Source organism: Thunnus albacares, chromosome 9 (assembly GCF_914725855.1).
Source record: "Thunnus albacares chromosome 9, fThuAlb1.1, whole genome shotgun sequence".
Lineage (NCBI taxonomy): Eukaryota > Metazoa > Chordata > Actinopteri > Scombriformes > Scombridae > Thunnus > Thunnus albacares.
Genome location: NC_058114.1, coordinates 33,954,239 through 33,976,507, shown reverse-complemented (window position 1 = coordinate 33,976,507; position 22,269 = coordinate 33,954,239). Strand labels below are relative to the sequence as shown.

General features: G+C 39.1%; 1 protein-coding gene across 12 annotated transcripts in view; it reads right to left on the bottom strand.

Annotated features, from left to right (window-relative positions):
* Positions 1-1,940: 1,940 nt before the first annotated feature.
* The window catches only part of ptprfa (protein tyrosine phosphatase receptor type Fa), a 378,163-nt gene continuing 357,834 nt past the window's right edge, over positions 1,941-22,269 (bottom strand). For all 12 annotated transcript variants that reach the window (XM_044360537.1, XM_044360536.1, XM_044360540.1 and 9 more), the window contains 9 exons: positions 20,961-21,080; positions 20,391-20,545; positions 18,691-18,976; positions 15,544-15,722; positions 9,926-10,052; positions 8,604-8,729; positions 7,071-7,225; positions 4,868-5,003; positions 1,941-3,408 (listed from right to left, as the gene is read on the bottom strand). In XM_044360537.1, coding sequence (XP_044216472.1) covers positions 3,340-3,408; positions 4,868-5,003; positions 7,071-7,225; positions 8,604-8,729; positions 9,926-10,052; positions 15,544-15,722; positions 18,691-18,976; positions 20,391-20,545; positions 20,961-21,080 — 1,353 coding nt within the window. In that variant the 3' untranslated portion in view covers positions 1,941-3,339. The remainder of the gene's footprint in view (positions 3,409-4,867; positions 5,004-7,070; positions 7,226-8,603; positions 8,730-9,925; positions 10,053-15,543; positions 15,723-18,690; positions 18,977-20,390; positions 20,546-20,960; positions 21,081-22,269) is intronic.

Sequence of the window (22,269 nt, the reverse complement as noted above, 5' to 3'; positions counted from 1 at the left end):
CAAGAAGTGTGCTTAAGGACAATTTTGAGGTACATTTTCTGCCACTTTATACTTTTACTGCAATACATTTTGATGGAAATATTGTACTTTTTTACTCTGCTACATTTATCTGACATCATTAAGATTTAACTAAGGAAGACTATTTGACTCTCATGAAGACACAGTAGTGTTAAAATGTTAGTCCGTTTGCACAGTTAAAGGCTGTCAGTGACTTGGTATGCTCCAGTCCCTGTTGTTCTTTGAAAATCATAATCAGTTTATAAAATAAGATAAATATGTAATAAGATAAAAATAATAAGAAGAATAAGATAAAATGCTATGTACATATTAATTCATCAGTAATAATAATCCAATAATACACATTCTGCATAATATACCTTTACTTTTGATACTTTAAGTGCATGTTACTGATACTTCTGTATTAGGTGAAATTTTGAATACAGGACTTTTACTTGGAACAGTATTTTTATACTGTGGTATTGCTACTTTTACTTAAATGACAATCTAAATAAATTAATAATTACTCCACCGCTGCACAATACTAAAGTGGCTCCAAAGTTGGTGTACATTATGTGTGGTGATGCCCAAAATGATTGATATTGAATAAAATGTCTGCTTTCAAAGCTCATGACATACTGTATAAAGCCTAATTTTAGAATTCATAAATGCAATCACCTGATTAATGCACTCTGATGAACATGAAACTTTCTTCATAAATGTGGCACACTACTTAACAGGCAACAGAAGAGAGTGCAGTGAAAGAGAGGGAGAAGAGTCTGTATTATGCACCTCTGCATTATTTTTACCATCTGCCCTTCACAGAGCAGCACACAGGGCTGCAGGTCCACCCAATATCTCCTTACAACACATTTTCAATCAAGCTAAGAAGTGAAATAAATCCACTGCTTCTATATTAAAAACCCAATTATTCAACTTTATTAACATCAAGGTTTTCAAGACATTTTTCTCTGCTTTTTATTAACAAATAGAAAACAGATCATGTATACAACAGATAGGACCCCTACAGCATGACTCCATGAAGTAAATCCTTTACATCACCCAAAAACACTACACCTTCTCACCTCGTCCAGTGAAAACCACAGAGATCCACCACTGCACATTAGTTAGAAGTCTGTCTGTCTGCAACACAGTGATAAAGTAGTTGAGCTGTAATATATCACGATTGGGGTTCCAGTGTATCTGCTTGTATGTCCTGTCTATGTAAAGCCATGTATTTGCAAATAGAAAGGTGCAGTTCATAAGATGAGCAGGAGAGTCAGAATGTTTGGGGATCACTCAGTCACCTCCCTGTATGATGTCAGAGCCACGTTGGCTGCAGTTTACTGTATGTGGTTCTGATGGAATACAGCACTGTCCTGTCTGTCCATAGTCAGTTTGCTTGACCACAACTGGGCTGCAGCTGGGCTACTTTTGTATCAACACAATGACCAGAACTTTTGTGAAATGAGTATTAACATCAAAATCCTGATCCCAAGTCAAAAGAAGTTAAGCACAACATTTTCAGTTCAAGTGGAGCTAACGTTAAGTAACGACCAAACCCCTGACCTTAAGATCTGGTTGACTGACTCAGGGTAAGTGAGAAAATATGTTTTTGTGATTTGGGTGAACGGACTCCTCAAGGAACTTAGTTGTACGTTCTGATTTTTCTATAGCACTAAATGATGCCCCCAAATCTCAAAATGTCCTCCCAGTGAAACAGACTTCTGTCCATCACATCTTTATTCTATGGTATATATTGCCAACAAATCCCATGAAAAGACCAAGCCAGTTCTAACAGTTGTTAGTAGATCAATTGTAGTAGACTGTGTGTGTATCAAAGCCTGATATATCTTATTCCTCTGTGCCATAAAACTGTTGTTGTCCAAAAACTATTAAAAACACGTCAGTGAGTCACAGTGTTGCACTGGTTGACATGTTTCTTCATTACCATGAACACACACACTGTAGTTTATTTTGATTCAATCCCACACACACCGTCCTGCTGCCAGAAACACTAACTAGAGCATTAAATGTGGAGTCATCCGCGGCTGAAAATAGTCCCCAGCCTGTTTGAGTAATGGTTGATAAAAACTAGAGTGAAAACTACAGTAAAGAAACAAAAACAGCAACTACTTATTTGTGAGGCATTTTTAAGACTCGGGTCTTCAGTAGGAACCAAGAGCCAAAGACACAGTAGAGAAATTTGGAAGTATTGACAGATAGACTTACACTTTGATGGCTCTTTGATGGTCTTTTATGGTATTTGATGACAATAAGAAAAATATATAATAAACCTGGCCTAATTTGTTCAACATTGAGCCTTGGTCTAGTACTCTCAAGAGAATATTGGTGTCAAATAGATTTATTTTCTTTTTTCATGCACAGAGCATGCAATTTGATGTTGTTGCACTTATTTCACAAAATTTCTCAAGAACAGGCTGTCTGTGTTTAGTCTACCTGAGTCCACTTTAAGAAGGGATATGAAAACTATTGTGCAGCTCTTGCAGTAACCGCAACCTTTCTTCTTTTTTTTGTTGAAAGTCTCCAGATTTCTGAGGGCTTTGAGAAAATGAATCGACAGTTATGAACAAGAAACTGTACATGGTAGCACTTGTTTGGTTGTGAGTTGTCTTTGTACGTTTATAGCCGTAGGTTTATAGTTCACACACTTGATCTGTTTATTTGATCTGTTTGGTAGATGTCATCATTCTGCTAGATGTCAAGACAGGAAGCCAAAACCCACATTTCCCCTAAATAAGACCAACTGAGTAATGATAACATTAGAATATCATATCTATGGTACAAAATAAAATTATTAGCAGCTGTGAGTATACGCTCTCCAGTATTAATAACTCGGAGCATGTTGAAAATACATGTCCTTTGTGCTAATAAAAAAGATAAGCAAATAAAAAAGACCCATTAAGACATAAAATAAACAATGTAAGTGATTACAAAATAAACTCTAAATATTCATAACAACATAGTAATGATTAATATAAATGAAAATAGCAGAAAAATAGTTTTTGCTATTAGGAGGAGGCGGAAACTGGGGAGTGATGGGAGTATTCAGTCAAGAATCAGAATGAGACATGACTACAAGTCTTTCAGGGTTGGTTTTTGGGAGGTTATGGTGTCTGTGGCAGAGTCATGGCACCGGTCCAGGAGGACGTTGTCTGGTCTCCTCTCCTCCTTCCCCTTGTCTCCCCTGTTTCCTCCTGTGGTCACTCTTTCATCAGTCCTCCTCGTAGCCTCCTCATCAGGTTGTAGGGACTGATGGAGCTGAGTGGATATGGCTCAGAGGAGACACCAAACTCTTCTGAGGGTGTCTTCTGGGCGGGGTTATGTTGCATAGTGATCAAAGCTTCCCAGGTACTCCAGAGCTGCCCGGTAGCACAGTTGGTACTGGTCCTGTTGACAAAAAACATTGTGACTCTAGTCAATCTGGAAGTAGTCAGCCAGAGTGTGAGCAGTGATAAATAAAGAATGAAAAGTATTGAGATATTTCAGGACTAATGCTTTTGCAGGGCTATAGCAGTTGATAACGTAAAAAAATGTTGCATACTATTATAATCCACTGTAAGAAAGTATGAGTATTACTACTTTATACTTCTATTCCACTACATTCATCTGGTTACTTTGCAGATTAAGATTCTACATACAAAGCATATATGATCATTACAACATTATAATGCTGCTTATACAGTAATACTAGTGATAATAGTCTGTTGACTCACATGCACTAACAGGCACGTGCAGCCGGTGCAGCTACCAAAACAAAGAACACAGTAGCTGGGATAACAACACACACAGAGGGAGTGTGACTTCATTCACTGCTCAGGTCGCTATAACTCCACTATATCTTTACATAGCAAATAGTTATTTGCTGACATCCAGTGAGACTCATGTCATTTGTTGGACCTTTAACTTTCTGTCTATACTGGAAGTGTGTGGTGTGTAATATGACTTGTTCTGCTTGTAATCACCTTGTACCTGCATTGATTGAATATGAGAGCAGATTGACAACAGAACGTAAAGTGTGAAGGACTGACATGATGAGACACAGCAGTCTGACAAACATCGAGCTCTATTAATACAGCAGCGCTAATTAGATCAGTTCTCTCATACAGCTCTGTAATCAGCTGCTCATATTACTGTTATAATATGCTGACTACTCACAATGTGTTGTGTTTATAACAATATGATATCATAACCTAAGTTGTCTGAGTGTGGCTGTTTAAAATGTGAAGGCTCATCAATGTGTAACAAGCTGATTATTCTATATTATAGTATTGATAAAATATATATTATATATGACATATTTGGGTTAAAAGTTTGAATTCATGTTGATAAATCAGCTTCCAGACCAACAAAGCAAAAATGACTTTCTTTAGTGATTATTAGTAAAGACTGTAAATAATGTTAATAACGTCATAACCTGCATCATCTGATCAGTTCAACATCAGAACTCTTGAAATATGTCACCATAGAAACATGGAGATGCTGCATCACAAAGTCAGCTAGCAGAGCCAATCACAAGCTGGTTGTAAGCTAGTTAACGCTGAATGTAATTTTGCTCTGAAGATGGTCTTCAATCTGATATCTGTTGTGGTTACAGTGGTGTCAGGCTGTGTGACCTCCTCAAAATGTAAATGTGTGTTCCCAGTTTTGTGAAATGTATAGCAGGCTGTGTGAACCCATAACCCAAAACAGGAAATGAAACAAAACAATGGGCATATGCTCAATATTGTAAATCAAAAAGTAACTTCTAATAATCAGATGTTATCTGGTTGATTAGGTTAAATAACTGGCACGGAGATCCCAGTACTCCATCATGTTCCTCATGCAGTCCAGCAGCAGAGTATCATACCTCTGTCTGCACCATGGCCGGCCTCTGAGTTCGGAGCGTCTTGACGGTCTGGAAGAGGTCGACCACCCCCTCATATCTCATCCTCTCCAGGACGATGCTCAGGGTGATGAACACACCGGTCCGCCCAACACCAGCACTGGTGGACACACATTATTAGATTCTCATTCCAAATCACCAGGGGCCTCGTTTATAACTGTTGCGTCCGCACAAAACGGGGCTTCAAAGAGGCATGTACTGCTTCTCATGAAAAAGTTAGGATTTATAAAAACAAATTTACATACAAACATCAGACAGAAAATTGGAAAACTGAAATTGGCGATGCAGATGGTGAGGTGGTGAATTGAAGCCAGATTGTACAATGATTCCTCAAACACATTTGATTTCATTTCATATCAAAAATGAATTATGGATCCACTTTATCATAAACATTCAAACCAGCAGTGCTACATGTGTTTGTGCCTGTAGTGACTTCCATTAGCACCTTTCAAATTTAAAAGATATAGGCCAACTCAAATCTTAACCAATTCAACCATTTATTATTTTTATTTATTATTGAAACACTTAATGCAATTCACTGTCTCGCCATCACATTCCCCACCCCCGGAGAACAGCAGAGAGGGCCCGGCTGTCTGCTGCTCACACAGCTGCTGAAATACCAGGATGATGTCAGGATGTGTCAGGTGGCAGGAGTCTGGAAAGTCTGGCTTGCTTTTCCCTGATATTAAATGTGAACATATTGATTCCTTTTCACCTCAACCACATTAACTAACTTATGAAATGATCATCATCAGTTGTAGAAAACCAAGATGACATCAAATATCTTTAAAGAATTGCAGAACAGAGCGCTAATAGATTTTTAACACAATCTTTCAACACAGTGCATATATTACCAAGAACGATTTTAATTAGTTTTCATATAGTTTTGTGTGTAAAATCACTGCAGTGAACATGACTGTGCTGTCAGGTGCACAGAGTGTACTGGAAACACTGCGTTGGCTGCTACACACGCTCTGCCTTCTCCAGTCACCTCACCGGCACATCTTCACCACCTGCACTCATATATGGACTGTACAAATTAGAGAAACACCTGCATGCTGGATTTTGGAGATAAATAAAGTGTTTGTTGTTTTTTAGATATTGAGGGTGTGTGCGTATCTATATAGATGTTTAACAAATACCAAACGGTGAGCTTCGTTGTCTCTGTGCCACCATCAGTCCATCCCCTGACACTGTCCAGCAACGGGCTTGTTGCCACATCTTCACTTTGTTTAATTTCGTGAACTGTTTCATTCGTTGCACCAACTGCATTAACAGCAGCTGCAGCCTCTCATGCTTTCTTCTGTCTCTTGTTTTTGCATTGACCATATATGGTTCATTATGGGTGTGAAAGGCGTGGATATGAGGTCCGTCCACGTGTGCACATTTTCAGGTTGATTGTGATTCATACAGGGAAAAAATATGCACAGTCATGCATGCACACAGTTTTATAAATCTTTTTTGGCACACGCCATTTTCAGCTTTTGTGCACATACACTTGATCCTACACATTGTTTTATAAAGGAGGCCCCTGGTTCATCACACACATACGCATCTGAAGGACAAATCTGGCCAACATGCCAGAAAACAGGAACATGACAGCCAAAAACATGTTAGGATTAAAATCAGAAGTGTAGAAAATCTCCTAAAGATCTTAACAAGCCAACTCAGATTTCTGTAAGTATATTTGTCCATTATGTCAAATGTTATTCTGATTATTCTGTTGAAATGAAGTTAGGAGGCATAGATCACTGCAGTACTGTTTAAAAGAGTAAACATGTAATCTGCACCAATCACAGGATAGACCTCAAAACACGAGGGATTATGGGAATAAGGACACGGATGTTGAATAGTCAGCAGTTCCTTATATATCAGACAGACAAATATTTCTTCAAACACCCCATTATCTATACAACAATAGCAACAACAGTTAATTAGTATATTAATCAAGTTGGAAATACAGTGATAAAAAATAAATATTTATAACAGAAAACACAGGTAAGCCTACTATCCACTGATAGAATTAAAGGGACTGAATTATGATTTAGGGTTAAATCTTTGCCCAAAAAACATGGGTTCAAGTGCCTTCCTCATTAGGACCAAGCTTTGGTCCCCATGAGGACACACACACACACACACACACACACACACACACACACACAGTTACCTGCAGTGCACAGTGATTGGTCCATCTTGTCCAAATTGCTCCTTAGTTTTATGGACTTGGCCGATGAAGTCAATGAATCCCTCCCCAGTTTTTGGCACTCCTTGCTCTGGCCAGTCAGTGAACTGGAACTGCCTGATGGTCCTCGACTGACCGTCCTGTGGGACACACAGTCACATGGAGACACATGCTGTAAGTAACACACACAATCCACAGCCCATTCCTGTTAGATGTAGCATAGACAAGCATTGCAAGTAGTAAGGTACTACTGTAATGACTATTACTTATTCCTGTAAGTCTGAGTATCAGTGGTCCAACTTTAGGAGTGATCATTTGCATAATAGTCTTGTGAGTTTCCTCTTGTTTTATTCTTCCTAAAAAAAACCCCCTTTTTTAAATTTGGAAAATAGTCACATATATATGAATACAGCAGGCAACATTTCCCATCATTATCTCTCTTTTCAATTTAAAGAAATGCAAATATTCAAACTCAAATGGAAAGAAAAGAAAAATAATGCTGCATACACGTATTCATATTTACCTGTGTTGTTTCTTACTACCTTTAACTTATAAAGACATAACTTTGTACTTAGTAGAACTCTTCTCATTTACTTCAAATCTGCCATAGACCCTATCACAAAGTCAATCCAAGCTTTCAAATGTGACCTGATCAAGTCTTAAAAAATGAACATTCAGTTTCTATTTGCATCTACGTCTGTATGAATTCAATTTTACTCGCAAATATTATAGTGTTACATGTATTTTCTTACAATGTCTCTTACAAAACAGAACTCGTTTGTTCCTTTTTTACTCACATTTCTCTCAGAGTTTTATGTCTTATATCAATATGTTGTGAACAGGATGTATCATTCTCTTGGTATTTTTCTAGTGTGCTGAGGTTACACAAAAAACTTTAAAAAGCTTGTTTTAATTTTTACCATTATTCCAATTATAAGGCACAGATGACTTCTGAATTTGAAAAGATTTTTGATGGATTTCTAAAAGACTTGTTCTTGTTCTTGTGCAGATCTGTGGTAGACTTTAGACAGTCTCTGGTTGGCTAACAGACTGTAGACTGTATTTCATGAACCAATGGCTCTTCTTGCAAAGCCCCCACACACATGATAAGCGCACACAGTGGCAGATTTTTGGTAGAAATTTGTGCAGTGATGCATACTGTACATCATCAACAGATGTAGCAGACCTGGTCTCAGTCATGACCAATCAAATCACCTCTTCTTCTTTCCAAGCAGTCATCTCTGTAGCCTGTGTAGGCAGTGCACATTCCAAACCCTCCCACTTACTGTAGGTGCAGTGAATTTCAAAGTCATCAAAATACTGAACAGGCACAGGCACAGAAAAAGAAACTCGTGCATGCGATGAAAAAGCCACTCTGCCAGTGCAAACACACTCTGTTACAAAAATAGAGCCCTAAGTGGCCCTGATGTCCTTTCCAATTAAACCGAGCTGAGCTGCAGCCATCTTCCCTCTGCTGCCTCACGCAACAACAGCAAAACTTCACTGAGGAGAACCTACCCTGGCGTCTGTCACTTTGAACTCTCTCAGGATGTACTGAGGCATGTTGTACTCAGCCATGGGGTCCACAACAAAGTACTGGTAGCGTGCAGAGCGCTCGGCAGGCCAGTACTGATGGCACTTTTCCTAAAGAATGGACAGAAGACATATATCACAATGTGTGGTGCATCTTTTTTGTATTTTCTCAGGGATAGCATTTGGAGACTAATATAAAACCACTATACTTTAAAGTGGGTAATCATGTCATTGTGCTAATTGGCAGTTACTTAAGGGACAAGTGGTCCCTCTGTGTTTAGTAAAGGCAGGGCCTGTGTCCAGAAAACAGCCAGTACTCCTATGCCTGCATACCACCTGGCTCCAGGGTTTGTAAGCCAATTAGTTTGTGGTAAATTGACTAAACTTTATCTTGAAATATGCACCCTTTCAGCACTATCTAAATGAAATTAGATTGTGCTTATTTAAATCTACATTTTGACAAAGAGCCCCTCTAACGAGGGGCCCCATTAATAATGCACAGTGATAGTACACAGTGAACCTGGGGTCCCAGGGCAATGGCCCACTTTCATGACATGAAAGTAGTACAACTAAAAATATACTTGACTACACATGCTATTAAATTATAATTAACTGTATTCAAATACACTTTTTTTGTGCTTAAGATAGACATCGAAATATAACAATTTACTTAAATGACACTTTCAGGTATGGTATTGATACATTTTAAGTATATTGAACTAATATTTCTGTTAAAACATGTACATCAAAAGTTGTCGAAAAGATATTGGGTGATATTTAAGTTCATGCAAAGTGCATGCTAAAAAACATCAACAATATATATATACACACAATGTAAAAGATGTAGTTAACATACTTAACATACAGTTTAATGAAAAAATAGCACACTGAAGTGCATTTAGTATAGTCAAATATATGTTAAGTGGTATATATTCTCTCTACATTTACTATCAAGTATTAAAATAGTGTCAATAATAGCGCATTTCATGTACATTAATCATGAGTTAACCACTCAACTACTAAAAATAAGTACAATCTAGTATTGTTTTAGAGAAGATCCTTTTAAATGACAGATTTAACAAACTGTAGACACATTTCACATCCCCTCAAACATAAAATAATAATGCTTAAATATGGTACAAAGAAAGTGAAAGTCTAATTATTTTAATTATCTAAATTATAATTATTCTTATTTTTATTAGAGGTGTGATGCATCTAAAACCAGAATATCATATATGATCTTTAGGCCTAAGGCCCTACAATTTGATGTAATATAACAGGACATGACATGAGGCATGGTGTATTACCCGTCCCATCTCGCGGAGTTTGGTGAGCATGACTACGATGGTGGAGTTGTGTTCCCACAACATTCTCCAGAAGTCCTCTGTGGTCTCAGCTAACGGGCCCTGGGTGGCCATGTATGCTTTCTGCTGCCTGCAAATTGGAACAGAGACACGGCTGTGTTTACTCCTCAGGGTCCTGGCAGCAGCACTCTAATTTAGTTTTCTTTTCAACTTTCCTCCTCTTCAGCTCTAACTGTGCTTCTTGAGCTGAATTTCATTTTCCTGTAATAAAAGTATATGTGATGGCAGATAAATAATGATGCTGAGGTAAATAACAGGTGGGTAAATGATGACATACAGTCATGTTAATGACATCATAAATGGTAATCAAAAAGCATTAACATACTGTTGTTTAGTTTGTTTAGTCTAGGTTGTGATTGGGTTAGTTTTGTTCATGGACGTGCATAGCTGGATGAACCTGCAGGGGGGGCCAAGGGCAAAAATAAGCTGAGGGCCCCTGTTGTCCCCCTCTCATCCCACTTTGTCAGTGTTGCCACTGATTTGACTAAAACCTAATAACCCAATCAGAGCATCAAACATGCCCAGTCATAAAAAAGAAGATTTTCATTTAGGAGAGCAATTTTTCATTCATCTGACACATATCAAGGTAAGTGTAAATTCTTTTTACCAAGGGAAACCACCCAAATGCAAAGTAACCCAAATTACCTGCTTTTACCTGCACAATCAAAGAAAACAATCAAAGAAGACCATCCAATCTGGGAACATTGTATGCACTAGTGCACACAAATACCAATCAATACAATGAATGCGGTTAAAAACATACAGGATCTCAATTATGTTTCACAGAGACTACTGTGGCTGTACAATTCCTCTAGAATAACGTGGTGCCTTTGCTGCTGTTTTGCAGATTTGTGAACATGCGCCATTTAAACACAATATCAACCAAAATAATGGATTAAAACTAGATTTTTACACAGCTATATTTGCCTACTTAATAAATGCAGTTATTACATATGTAACCTTTCTGTTTGCCACTGTCTTTTATCTATTATATGTCTTAATACTATTTAATAAAAGACTATTCCTATTACTATTTTTTCTCCTGTTTATTCTGTACAAATAAAATACAAAATACAAATAAACTTGCTCTGCCTTCCACAAAAAGCACACAAATAACACAGGAGCCTTTTATGGTCCTTATCATGTCAATTGATTATGTTCTTAAGTTTTTGCATACATAAATTGAAAATCAAAATAAATCTTAGAATAGAACCCTTTGAATTACTGTCATACATATTTACAGTATGTGAACCTGCAATAATATTGCAAAAATAAAACTTCAGTTCGTTCAGTTTAGCCAAACATCCCTTCATAGCTTCTAGTTCCAGGCAATGACATCTCACAACTGTTGAGTGAGCCTCTCAGGAGTTAAATATTTCATTTTAAACACCCACTTAAAGTAAATTTGGTGAGTCAGCTGTTGGTAATGTGTGCACTAATATTTAAATGGTTTTGCCTGAACACAGAACCTTTTTAACAGCACTGTTAAAATGACAGATGCCATCCCAGCTGCTCAGCCAGGCTCTGGGCAATCCACTTGAAGTAGTTACAGGACAAAACCACTAGGGGGCAGTGTCGACACATGCAGCAGATGACTTTGGTAATTCTCATCAGCCGGTGTGAATGCAGCACACACACGTACACACACACATTATTTATGATATCTGTACACACCAATGTTCTATCATTCGTGTGTGCCAGTGATGGCTGGAGGCGCTGTTGTTTTTGGTTCTGTTTCCGCCCCTGGTTTACCCCTGTGCAACAAGCACTGGAGTTATTATTTGAATACTTTATAATACAACAATCAAATATAAACTGAGGAGCTAAAGCTGCTGTGTTTTGTTGGAACTAGAGCAGGTGCTGCAGCCAGCATATCTGTAGAGTTTTTTGCCCTGGGTTTTGCCTCTTAGGCTAAATACAGGCTGTCCTACCTTGCTGCCTTGCTGGTGGAGGTTGTTCAGTCAGATGGATAAGATAGAAAAACACAGTACTCCTTGTAGTAAAGATTCAAATACAACTTTATCTATCATCTTTATCAAGGAAACTAAACATGATTTTAACGAAACATGAGTTTTTTTAAAAACTTCATTGTGTCCCCCCACTTCTGAAACCAAACCGACAGCTTGCATGTACCCCTCTTTGATTTAAAAGATAATTCTGGTTTATTACAATTTGGGTCTAATTTCCATCATTTCTATCAGTAATGATAATGCTGTAATGTCAACATTAGTAAAAAGAATTCCATTGGGTCAAGAAACACTAGTAGTCAGATGATCAGACAGGTGGTAAACAAACCTCCAGGTTAGACAAACTCATTTGGAAGACAAATCAAATGTGAAACATCCACTTCTTGCTTCACCTTTGACCTACTGTACTTACTGTTGTGTGCACTCAAGTTTTCTGTGAAATTAGTATTACAGACATTTCAGGTGCACTCACGCTCAGTTTGACCTCCTAATAAAGTGGTTTAGATCATCTGGATAAACTGTTTGTTTAAAACCTACAGATTCATTATGGGAATTCTATTCTATCTATCTATTCTATCATAACCTATAGAAACGATGGCCAAACCTGTAATTAACCAGTATCATCATTAAATATTCAGGCATGTGATTGGCAAAAGACAGCTGGCGGCTAAAGGGTGCTTGTACTTTGAAGGTTGCATGCGGAAAATAAAATAAATGTGCATTCTCACTTAATCTTGTAAAATACACCAAACAATGTGCACATAATTCCGCTGCCCCCCAATTCATTTATTTTTTTTTCATGGATCTGCATGTTTCACATTGGTCACATTTTCCGGTCAGAAAATCTGGAATTCCAGATTAATCCAGAAAAATCCCTGAATATTAGACAAATTACAGCCAATCAACAGTTACACAGTTAATAGGCCCTTATAAAAGGAGTACTACCAAAAGGATAATGAGTGGTTTAAGCAGGGCTTCTGTTCTATTCTAATCTTCTCTAATGTACAGGTGATGATATACTGGTGTAAGCCTACTGTTTGAGTTTTTATCTTGCATCACCACAGAGAGGCACTGAGGAGAATGACTACAGCTGATATATCCAGAGGTCACTGGACACCTTCACTAATCATCATAATCATGTCTATCCCCCTCACCTTAATCTATCCTAATCCACTTTGTGCACTTTACAGACGGAGCTCAGAGAGAGCCGGAGCTCCCCTTATCTCAGTCCACTCTTAATTACTGCAACAGGAATTAGAGAAGAATTACAGGACACCCCTGCCTCCTTCCCCATCCTGCCTTAGGTGAAGGTGCCCAGGGGACTTCATTAGGTGCTGACAGCTGAGAACAAGATACACCCACCCTCTCTACAAGTAAAAACGGGAAGTCCTTATTCATTAGCCTCTGCTTTACTCTGCTAGTGCACTGAGAAGTATTTCCAATTAGTTTTTACATTTTCATAAAAGGTACTCTTCTCTGAGAGGCCTGTGATTGGCTGTTTAACTGACATACGACAGTATCAGTGCTGACGTCTAATATGTATGGTTGTTATATAGCTGTCACAATGGTTTGTTGACACATGCAAGAAGACACTCGCAAATGTAGAAAAAATGGAGGTGTGGATAAATAATGAAACCTTGCTTCACAGACAGAGAGAGACAGACAGTCCAGGTTCTGTGCAATGTTAGCAATAGCTAGGTCTGTACTCTGATGTCATTACGTGTATTTGTATCTGTATTTACTGTGACAGATTTTTATGGCATTGCCAGTCCCACTGTTCATGTTGATTGATAGATTTAGAATATTGGTGTTATTCTACAGTATTCATCCGCTGCTGTGAATAGTCCCCAATAAATGCACTAGGAATCTATATACAAACTGATTGTGTGTAGCTTCCACTCTGTCACACAGAAGTGCCAGGTTTGGTCCCATCATGCCTTTATAGAGACCAAAACCAAAACCCATACTCACCAAATGTAGGCTCTACACAGACATGGGGCTTTATTCAAGAGTGTGGTCTTTCAATTTGAGAGCATGATTAATTGATTTCACATTAAGATTTTCCTTCAAAACCCTGCTTTCACACTCAAATAGCCCCTGCTTGCGTGCAGATTGCTCTGCTACTGCTTAAATTGTACGCTTGCACTCAGATATATTGTAGCTAGCACAGATTTCCTGCTCCAGCTTCAGCCCTTCTCGCACTCAGGCTGCTTCTGTGTGCTCGTGAAACATCCGCTCTCAGATTTCTCCTCTGCTCTCAGATTTTTTATGCAATAACCTCGTCAAAATAGGATGTCAGGTGTAGTGTTGACCAATGAAATGATCCCTGCCTTTTTTTTTCCTACCTGCATTCTGTGAAGACGCATCCCTACTCTGCCTCTGATTGGCTCTGACCCTGATATTTTTAGTCTAACCCTAACCATCTCATTCCTCATGCCTAAACCTAACATACCTAACCAACAGAAACAGCCTGAGTGTGAGGAGAAGGGCTGAAGCTGGAGTGCAGGAAATCTGTGCAAGCGACAATATACAAGCATACAGCCTGAGCAGAAGCAGAACAAATCTAAGTGCAAGCAGTGGCTATTTAAGTGCGAGGACAGGGTTTTGTGGGAAAGAATTACAAAATCTGAACATGAAATCAATAAATCATGCTCTCAAATCCAAAGACCTCGCTCTTGAATAAAGACGGGAAAAAAGCCCCATACACATAAGTACTGGGCAGATGGATAAATGTCCAGAGATAATTGCCACAGGCTAACTCCAAGAAAAATAAAAAATTGTAATTTTTACATTTCTGTTTGTGTACGGCTTAAACAAACTAGATACAAGATGTTAATTAGTGAGCTGTAGAGGTGTCGATAGCTGTATTTTTGAACTTCAGCTAGAGTCAGGCTAGCTGCTTCCCCATTGCTTCTAGATTTATGCTAAGCTAGGCTAACTTACACAACATATGCTGAATCCAGCTGTGTGCTTAACACACAAAAATGAGATTGGTATCCAACATATTACTCTTAGAAACAAAGTGAGTAACGGTATTTACAAAATGTTGAACAATTCCTTTAAGGTTAATTGTCAGTCAGTAGGTTTGTGTAAATATCTGTAATTACTAAATTGGTTTGTAACGTAGTTTTCATTCATTAAACTATAATAAAAGTAAAAGTAAAAAGAAGAAATCATTTCTCTTTGTACAAAAGGATTGTCTGACATCTGTCTCCTGAGGGCCAATTGGGTTAAAAATCATCATAGAAATGTAATAGTTTATTTCTCTGGCTTGTCACCTATCTCAAACAAGATATCCATTTATAGGAAGAAAAAACTGAGGAAATTAACAGGGCTGTCAGTGAGACCAATTTGTTTTGACAAGTCACACAACAAAAGGATGGGAGGCAGTGAAAGGCTTGAGTCCATGTCAGCCTGTAATTTACTGCTGTCAGCTGCCAGAGAAAAGGTCCACCTCCACGCTCATTAGAGGTGCAGCTGTTGAGAAGCTCCTGGTTAGCACTACAACCACCATCCTTAAACCAGAATTTTTTAATATTTTACTCTTCTCTTTACATGTCTATTTCTGCGATGAAATGATTTCCGAGGACTTGCCTGTATCCGTCGATGAAGCTGGCGTTGATGTAATCGGAGCCCTCCACCCCTCTGATTGGCTGCAGGCAGACGCGGGTGGACTCGAAAGGCATGATGTTCACCAGGCGGTTCTTGAATTTATTACACTGCAGGTTGGCACTGATGAATCTTGAGGTATGTGCTTTAGAGTTGGCCAGTTTCTGCGGAGACAGTGAGGAGGACACCCGATCCTCAGCCCAGAGGTGACTGGTGTTGCAGCTTTATAACTACGCCCACCATCTCCACTGTCTGCCTCCAGTCCTTTAAAGTGCTAATATAACCAGTCTTAGTGGAGTGTGGTGTGTGAGCAAGGTTGTTAAAGGGCACAGGGAGCTAACATTCTTATTGATGCATGAAAATGATACACTTTGAGCTGATCCCCTTTGTTCTCTGACTTCAAATAACAGCCTGATGCCACACCATGTTAAAACTCATCCTGAAGACACTGAAAAGTCAAAACAAACCCACACACATTTGAAGTAGACAGGCTTGTGCCAATGTGTATCAAACCGATGAGAATAAAACTTTTGAATGCAACATCCCAATTGAGAGAGTGTTTTTTTTATGTGTGTGTGTGGGGGGATGGGGGGGGGGGTGGGGGAGGGGGGAGCTTTGCTGACAGGCCCTAATGGGATTCCTCTGCACTGCAAGGGCAAGTGTCAATTTGAGAAGTGCTAGCAAAAGAATTTTGCAGTGAGCTGAGGATCAAAACCTAATTATGCTCTGTCCGGATTTACAGACGTCTTGCTTGCTTGAACAAGCAGCATAATTTGGGTCGCGTCACGGCCTCCCAAGACGGGACTGGTTAAATCACTGTGGTGTCGCTCAGTGTGCAGCGAGCAGCCGAGGACAGTGGAGTGCTGCAGCTCATCCCGTGTAAAACCACCTAACCCAGTAGGACCTTATCTTTAGGCTGTCAGACGTCCAGTTTGAACCGTCCCTCTTCTCCTTCATTCTATCACTCTCTCCCTCTGCATTTCCTGCCTTCTCCCTCTGCTTCCGCCTGTCATCTGAAGCTCAGAAGTTAAGTTCTCACTGCAGAATGCTTCTCCTCTAAGAAGGAATTCATCTGTGTTATACAGGCTGAGGATGAAAATCCTTCCTCTCATCCCGGCTCCCACTGTATAATACAGTTAAATGGGCACTCCCATTTAGTATTGCACTCTTTCATCACTTTGTGGGGCTTACAAGAGACAAATTACAGGTAATTAATTAATTACAGATTATTCCTGCTTATTACAATTTGCGTCTAATTTTCATAGTTTGGGTCCTCTTATCTATTGGTTATAATAACATTGTATTAATTATTAAATTAAATTTAAGAGGTTACTGAGATATGGAACTCTGTAATATCACTAAAAAGAACCTAAAAAGAAAGAACTGATGGGCCAAGACAGTCCAGCAGTCAGATAATCAGACAGGTTGGACAGAATAGAAAAATGTACAGTATTTGGAAGAAAAAATGAAGGTGAAGAGTAGAATTATTATCAAAACTGTACATAAACATCCATCACAGTTTACTATGGATGTGTTAAGAAAATTGAATACAGTATTCCAAGATGGCCCCCCCATCCACACACATGAATGACAGGAAATTATTTATTGACATTACTCTACCAGACTTTTCAAATTTTGTTGGACTGAATTGACCAAATTCAGATTAGACAAAGGGTTATTTCTGGGTGTAACCCAACGTTTTTATTCTTTTAAAGACATTCTTTTGTAATGATTGTATATGGGAAAAAGTTTTTGCATCATGTGATCCTGCAGTACAGAGTGTGGCCACTACCCCAGAATCTTCTCACAAGCCAGCGCTGTTCTTGGGGGGTTGCACCATGGATGTAATATAAGAGCTGGATGCCGGATAAAAAATGGCGCCCATTCAGTCCTATAAGAATCGCTTGGCTGGGGCCAAAAAAAGTTTCTAGCTTCCGCATTGTGCGGCCCATTGATATACGCAGTAATTCTGGCCCTGCCCGTGGGAGAAAAACATTTACATTGTGATGACATCATGGTTTTTTAAATAGCTTTTTTCGGCTCAAGCAAAGTTTTACAAATATAAAACCTCCGTGGATCAAAAATTCATAATAGAAAGAGTCATAATTGACCTTGTTTGCAGTTTGAGGTGTCCTGTCAACAGTTTTACAGATGGTTCTTTTACAATGGTGGTCTATGAGGATAATGCTTTTTGGGCCGCAGGGGTATTTTTCGCTGCAATACCATGAGTGGCCACTGGGAAAGATTGGCTACAAGGCTGAGTGGCGGTGCCCTATTCCAGCTCTTAACATACATCCATGGGTTGGATTTTACAGACAGACTTCCTGCTGTCTCTCTCTGCTGTCATTGCAGTCTATGCCGCATCAGTACTTCACCCCTCCACCACCCCTCTGCCCCCATTGTCAAGGCCCTGTCTATGGTTCCCCTGGGTGGGGGGAACTCTGATTGGATGCTATTGATCCTTCTCCATTCCTATACATCCATTTCATTGACAGGGTCAACGCCGAAGACTATCAAAAAAAGCTTTTGAATTCATGTAAACTTGTGTCTTCCCTGATTGAATTAGTAGTAGTAAAAACCTCCTCAGATTGTTTAATTTAAATATGTTTAGGGGCCTGAGGGCTTAAAGTTACCAGTATTTTGACAACAACAACAATGACAACAAAAAAGAAAATCCAACTCTGAAAAATACACAATTTTATGTAGGAGACAATTAGTTTCTTTTTTCCTTAGTTTAATCAGCTCATGATCTGAAAGATTTATCTTGTGACCCCATTGGGATTATGAACCCCAAATTGGGAAACGTGGCCTGGAGAGTTTATCATAACCAATATTACAATATTAACCACATTACAACCAAACAGTTATACAGTTAATATGTTCTTAGGAAACCATAATAGAGTTTATAACAGTCTCAAGAGATGTCACTTAAGCTGTTTTCTACACAGCTCTGTCAGAGCCACAGAAGACATCATACAGCTGTTTTCACATACTGAGTAGTACTCTCCATCATGAGCAAACTGTAAGTAAGATGTGTAAAATCGGTGGAGTTCCCCTTTAAAATACTTCACCAAGCTGTACAACTTTACTATGCATTCCAGCTGAAAACAGTCAAAAACAACAGGTACCTACCTTAAACTCCAGTTCCATGGCGGTGACAGTGTCTCCAGGGGGGATCTGGGTGAGCTTCTGGATGTGGGCGTACAAGTTGCGGGCGGGGACTTCTGTGTTGCCACATGTGGCAGCTTCCAGCAGGGCCTCGTGGATGAATATGTACTGATCCTCTGTTTGCACCATGTAGTTCCTCTGGGCTCGCATACACGTCACATGGCCGTAAATGTCCACAGACTTCTCATGTTTCATCCTCTCCAGCATGGCTTCGATCACAATGAAGCAGCCTGTTCGGCCCACACCAGCACTGGCAGAGCAAAAAATGATTGTCAAGTTGCATACAAAGAATACTGATGCACCTGTCAACTTGTTTTCCCCATTTACACCCAATATAAATGGTGATTTATCATGCATGTCCATACCTATTTTGCAAGAATGGACATTACTTTAAGTGAGACTATCTTACTTTTGAAAGAAGAAATAATAGTCTTCCTCTTACAAATGAAAATGAATTCATAAGCAATAAAACACAGTGCTGGATTCAATACACTCAGAGGTTTTGCTGCTACAACTTTACTGGTGGGTATGACCAGTAGCTTACAGTGGCTAATGATAGCTGATATTAGCAAACTTTCGATATTGCTGTCATGTTATGAGCCCTCTTGAGTTACTGGTAAGGTGTGTTCAGACTGAATGTGAGGCAAGTTATAGGAATTTTTAGTGGCTTTTATTTTGTCTGCTACACTTACATTTAGTTAAAATGAATTATTGAAGAAAGTTTTTACCATGCCAGACACATGTTGTGTAATGAATACCATGGCATTGCCTCAGCCCTTCACTATGGCGTGAGGTGCTAGATTGTGACATTACTGCTCATCACTCCCCAGAAGAAGTGAAGTGAAAGTCTCTTGCACAGCAGGAGGGAACACTCTGCCTTGAGAAAACTGGACTGGATTTTCAGATCTTTGCCTCTCTTGTTCCTTTGATACGTTTGGTATAAAACTTCACAGCTGCAGCTGGGTTGGTAAACATCAGTGTGCAATGTGCAATGTACCAAGAATATCTGGATAGTTTTTTTTTTTCTTTTGGCATAATGAATCTTTAGTTGAACACTTCTTTTGTATTCATATCTATTTTGAATTTAATAAACTGTACAGAAGGGGATAACAGTGCACACTGGATCATTTCCATTGGCTGGCATTGCTAATACCAATACTGGTCATTGCAAGTCAAGAACTGATTCTACTTGTGTCCTTTTTAGGGCTGATGAAAACATATACATTTTTCAAAAGGTCTGGTATAGACGAGGTGCTTCATAAATGTTCACTGACTTAGCAATGGTCTATGTTTGAAAGTTTTATCTATCTTTGTTTAACCTTACTATTTTCCTGATATGGTCGCCCCACGGTACACATTCCTACACAATAACCTGTGGATGTCTGAGCTCCTGAGCACCCATGGAATGTACACCTACAGTATGATTCATTGTTGGCACTTGATTGTACACATGAATGATAGAAATAGCTGTGAGAAGACTGACATGCCAACAACTCAACAGGTTAATCACTGTGTAAAGTGGATGTAATTGCTTAGGCATATTCAGAAAGTTACAAACACTGTTGGATGCCACTGGAAAGGTTTCAGATGCTGTTAGATAATTTAACACAGACTTTATTTGGACCACACTGAGACCTTCAGTATTGGTGTAAGAGGTAGTTCACCTGCAGTGGACCACCATGGGCCCAGCATCTGGAGGGTTACAGGCCTTGACTCTGCGTAGAAAGGCCAGTGTTGGGGTGGGATACTCAGGCACTCCATGGTCAGGCCAGGCCATAAACTGGAACTGTCGAACTTCTCTCTTCTCACTCGAGCCATTCTGTGAGAGAACGAGCACATGTGCTTTTGTTCATAATAGCAACACTGATATTCCAGATCTTAAATTTCTCTTCAACCTTATGGTGTCTTAAAGGCCACCAAAACCTGCCAGTTCTGGAGAGGGAATCCTTCGTTATACAGTATGAGATATTTCATAAGGTGTTGCAGGAAAATAAAACTAATCCTATTCATGCAACACATGAAAAAGTCCATGATTTGATTAGGTAGCCTTCAACTAAACTATATAAACATAAATGCATTGCAGTAATCAATTAATGGACTGATTAATGTGGGAGTCTCACATGATGAAAACAGATCAGAGATGCAAACCACCAAAGCCTTCCACTATCATGACTTAATGTCCAACCCTACATAGTCATACTGCATATACTATACATCCTGTCTACAGTTCTCACCTTATAGAGGGCAAAGGTGCGTACACTGTAGGTGGCCAGCTCCACAGTGTCCAGCATGGTCACCTGAATCATCCCATATGTCTCTGTGCCTCGACTAGGCCAATACTGGTCACACTTTACCTGCATACAAACACACATAGGTCATTTTGGTCATTAAAATAGTGCTGTTGTTGTTGTTATACACAGAGAGAATGAATCTGAGAGGGAGAGAGAAGTACTGAGAGGAGTGAAATTGTTACTACTCTGAAATTTGACAGTTCATCTGACCATCCCTCCGTCTATTGAACATCTATCCACCGACACTTTGGTCAAGAGGATGTTCACAAGTATTAGCCAGACTGACATGAAATTTGGTGTAGATATTCTTGATCCCCAGAGGACAATTCCTAATGATTTGGAAGAAAGGTCATGGGTCACCACCCTGTGGCCAGTCTCAAATCTAAAAACAAGATATCTCAGATTGCCCTGAAATTTACTGAGCACATTCACTCTCTCTATAGGATTAAACCTTTTGATTTTAATGAGCCTTTTCTTTAGTGTCATTCTCAGGGCAAATATGACATATTTAACACCACTACTGGAAAGACTTCATCTTCTCTACAGTTTTCATGTAGATTCCTCAAGAAGAAATCAACATTGTTTGTATTTATTGATTCATGAGTTTCTATTTCCCCACACACAGCAGTGAATGAGGGGGAAGGCAAGCTCATAGGCAGACTGGGAGCCATGATCAATCAATATAGACATTGTCAATAAGTTCAGAACATATAACAACAGGAGATTTGTGTGATTTAAACAGCTGTCTGTGCAGATTCCACTAAAAGCACCAGGGGAAAAAAAAAATCAGACTGACACATTTAATAAAATGTAAACATATTTGTTCTGTGAGACACGAGAGGGACAGACGTGAAGAATGCTTCCTGTGTTGATTGGCTATAAGAAAGACACATTTGTCATATGTATGAAGTATTGTAGAGTGTAATTAACATATCAGCATCTAGGAGGGCCTTTAGATTGTAAGGGAATCACTCAGTGCATTTACATGCACTTAAATAACAGGACTACAGTCGGCTTTCTGAGATAATTTGATTCTTTAAATATCATGTAAACATGAAAACCACTTTTTGTAATTGGAGAGGGGATTTCCTGGCTAGGTTTCTCATGAAGAAAGATGATTTCTTGGTAAACGCATAACCAGGCTTTTTCAGGACAAAGGTCTCAAGTGAGACACTACACTCATGCATCCTGAAGACATTGGCCGAGCGACTAGACTGGCAGCAGATAGACTCCAGCAGCAGCGAAGGAGCTG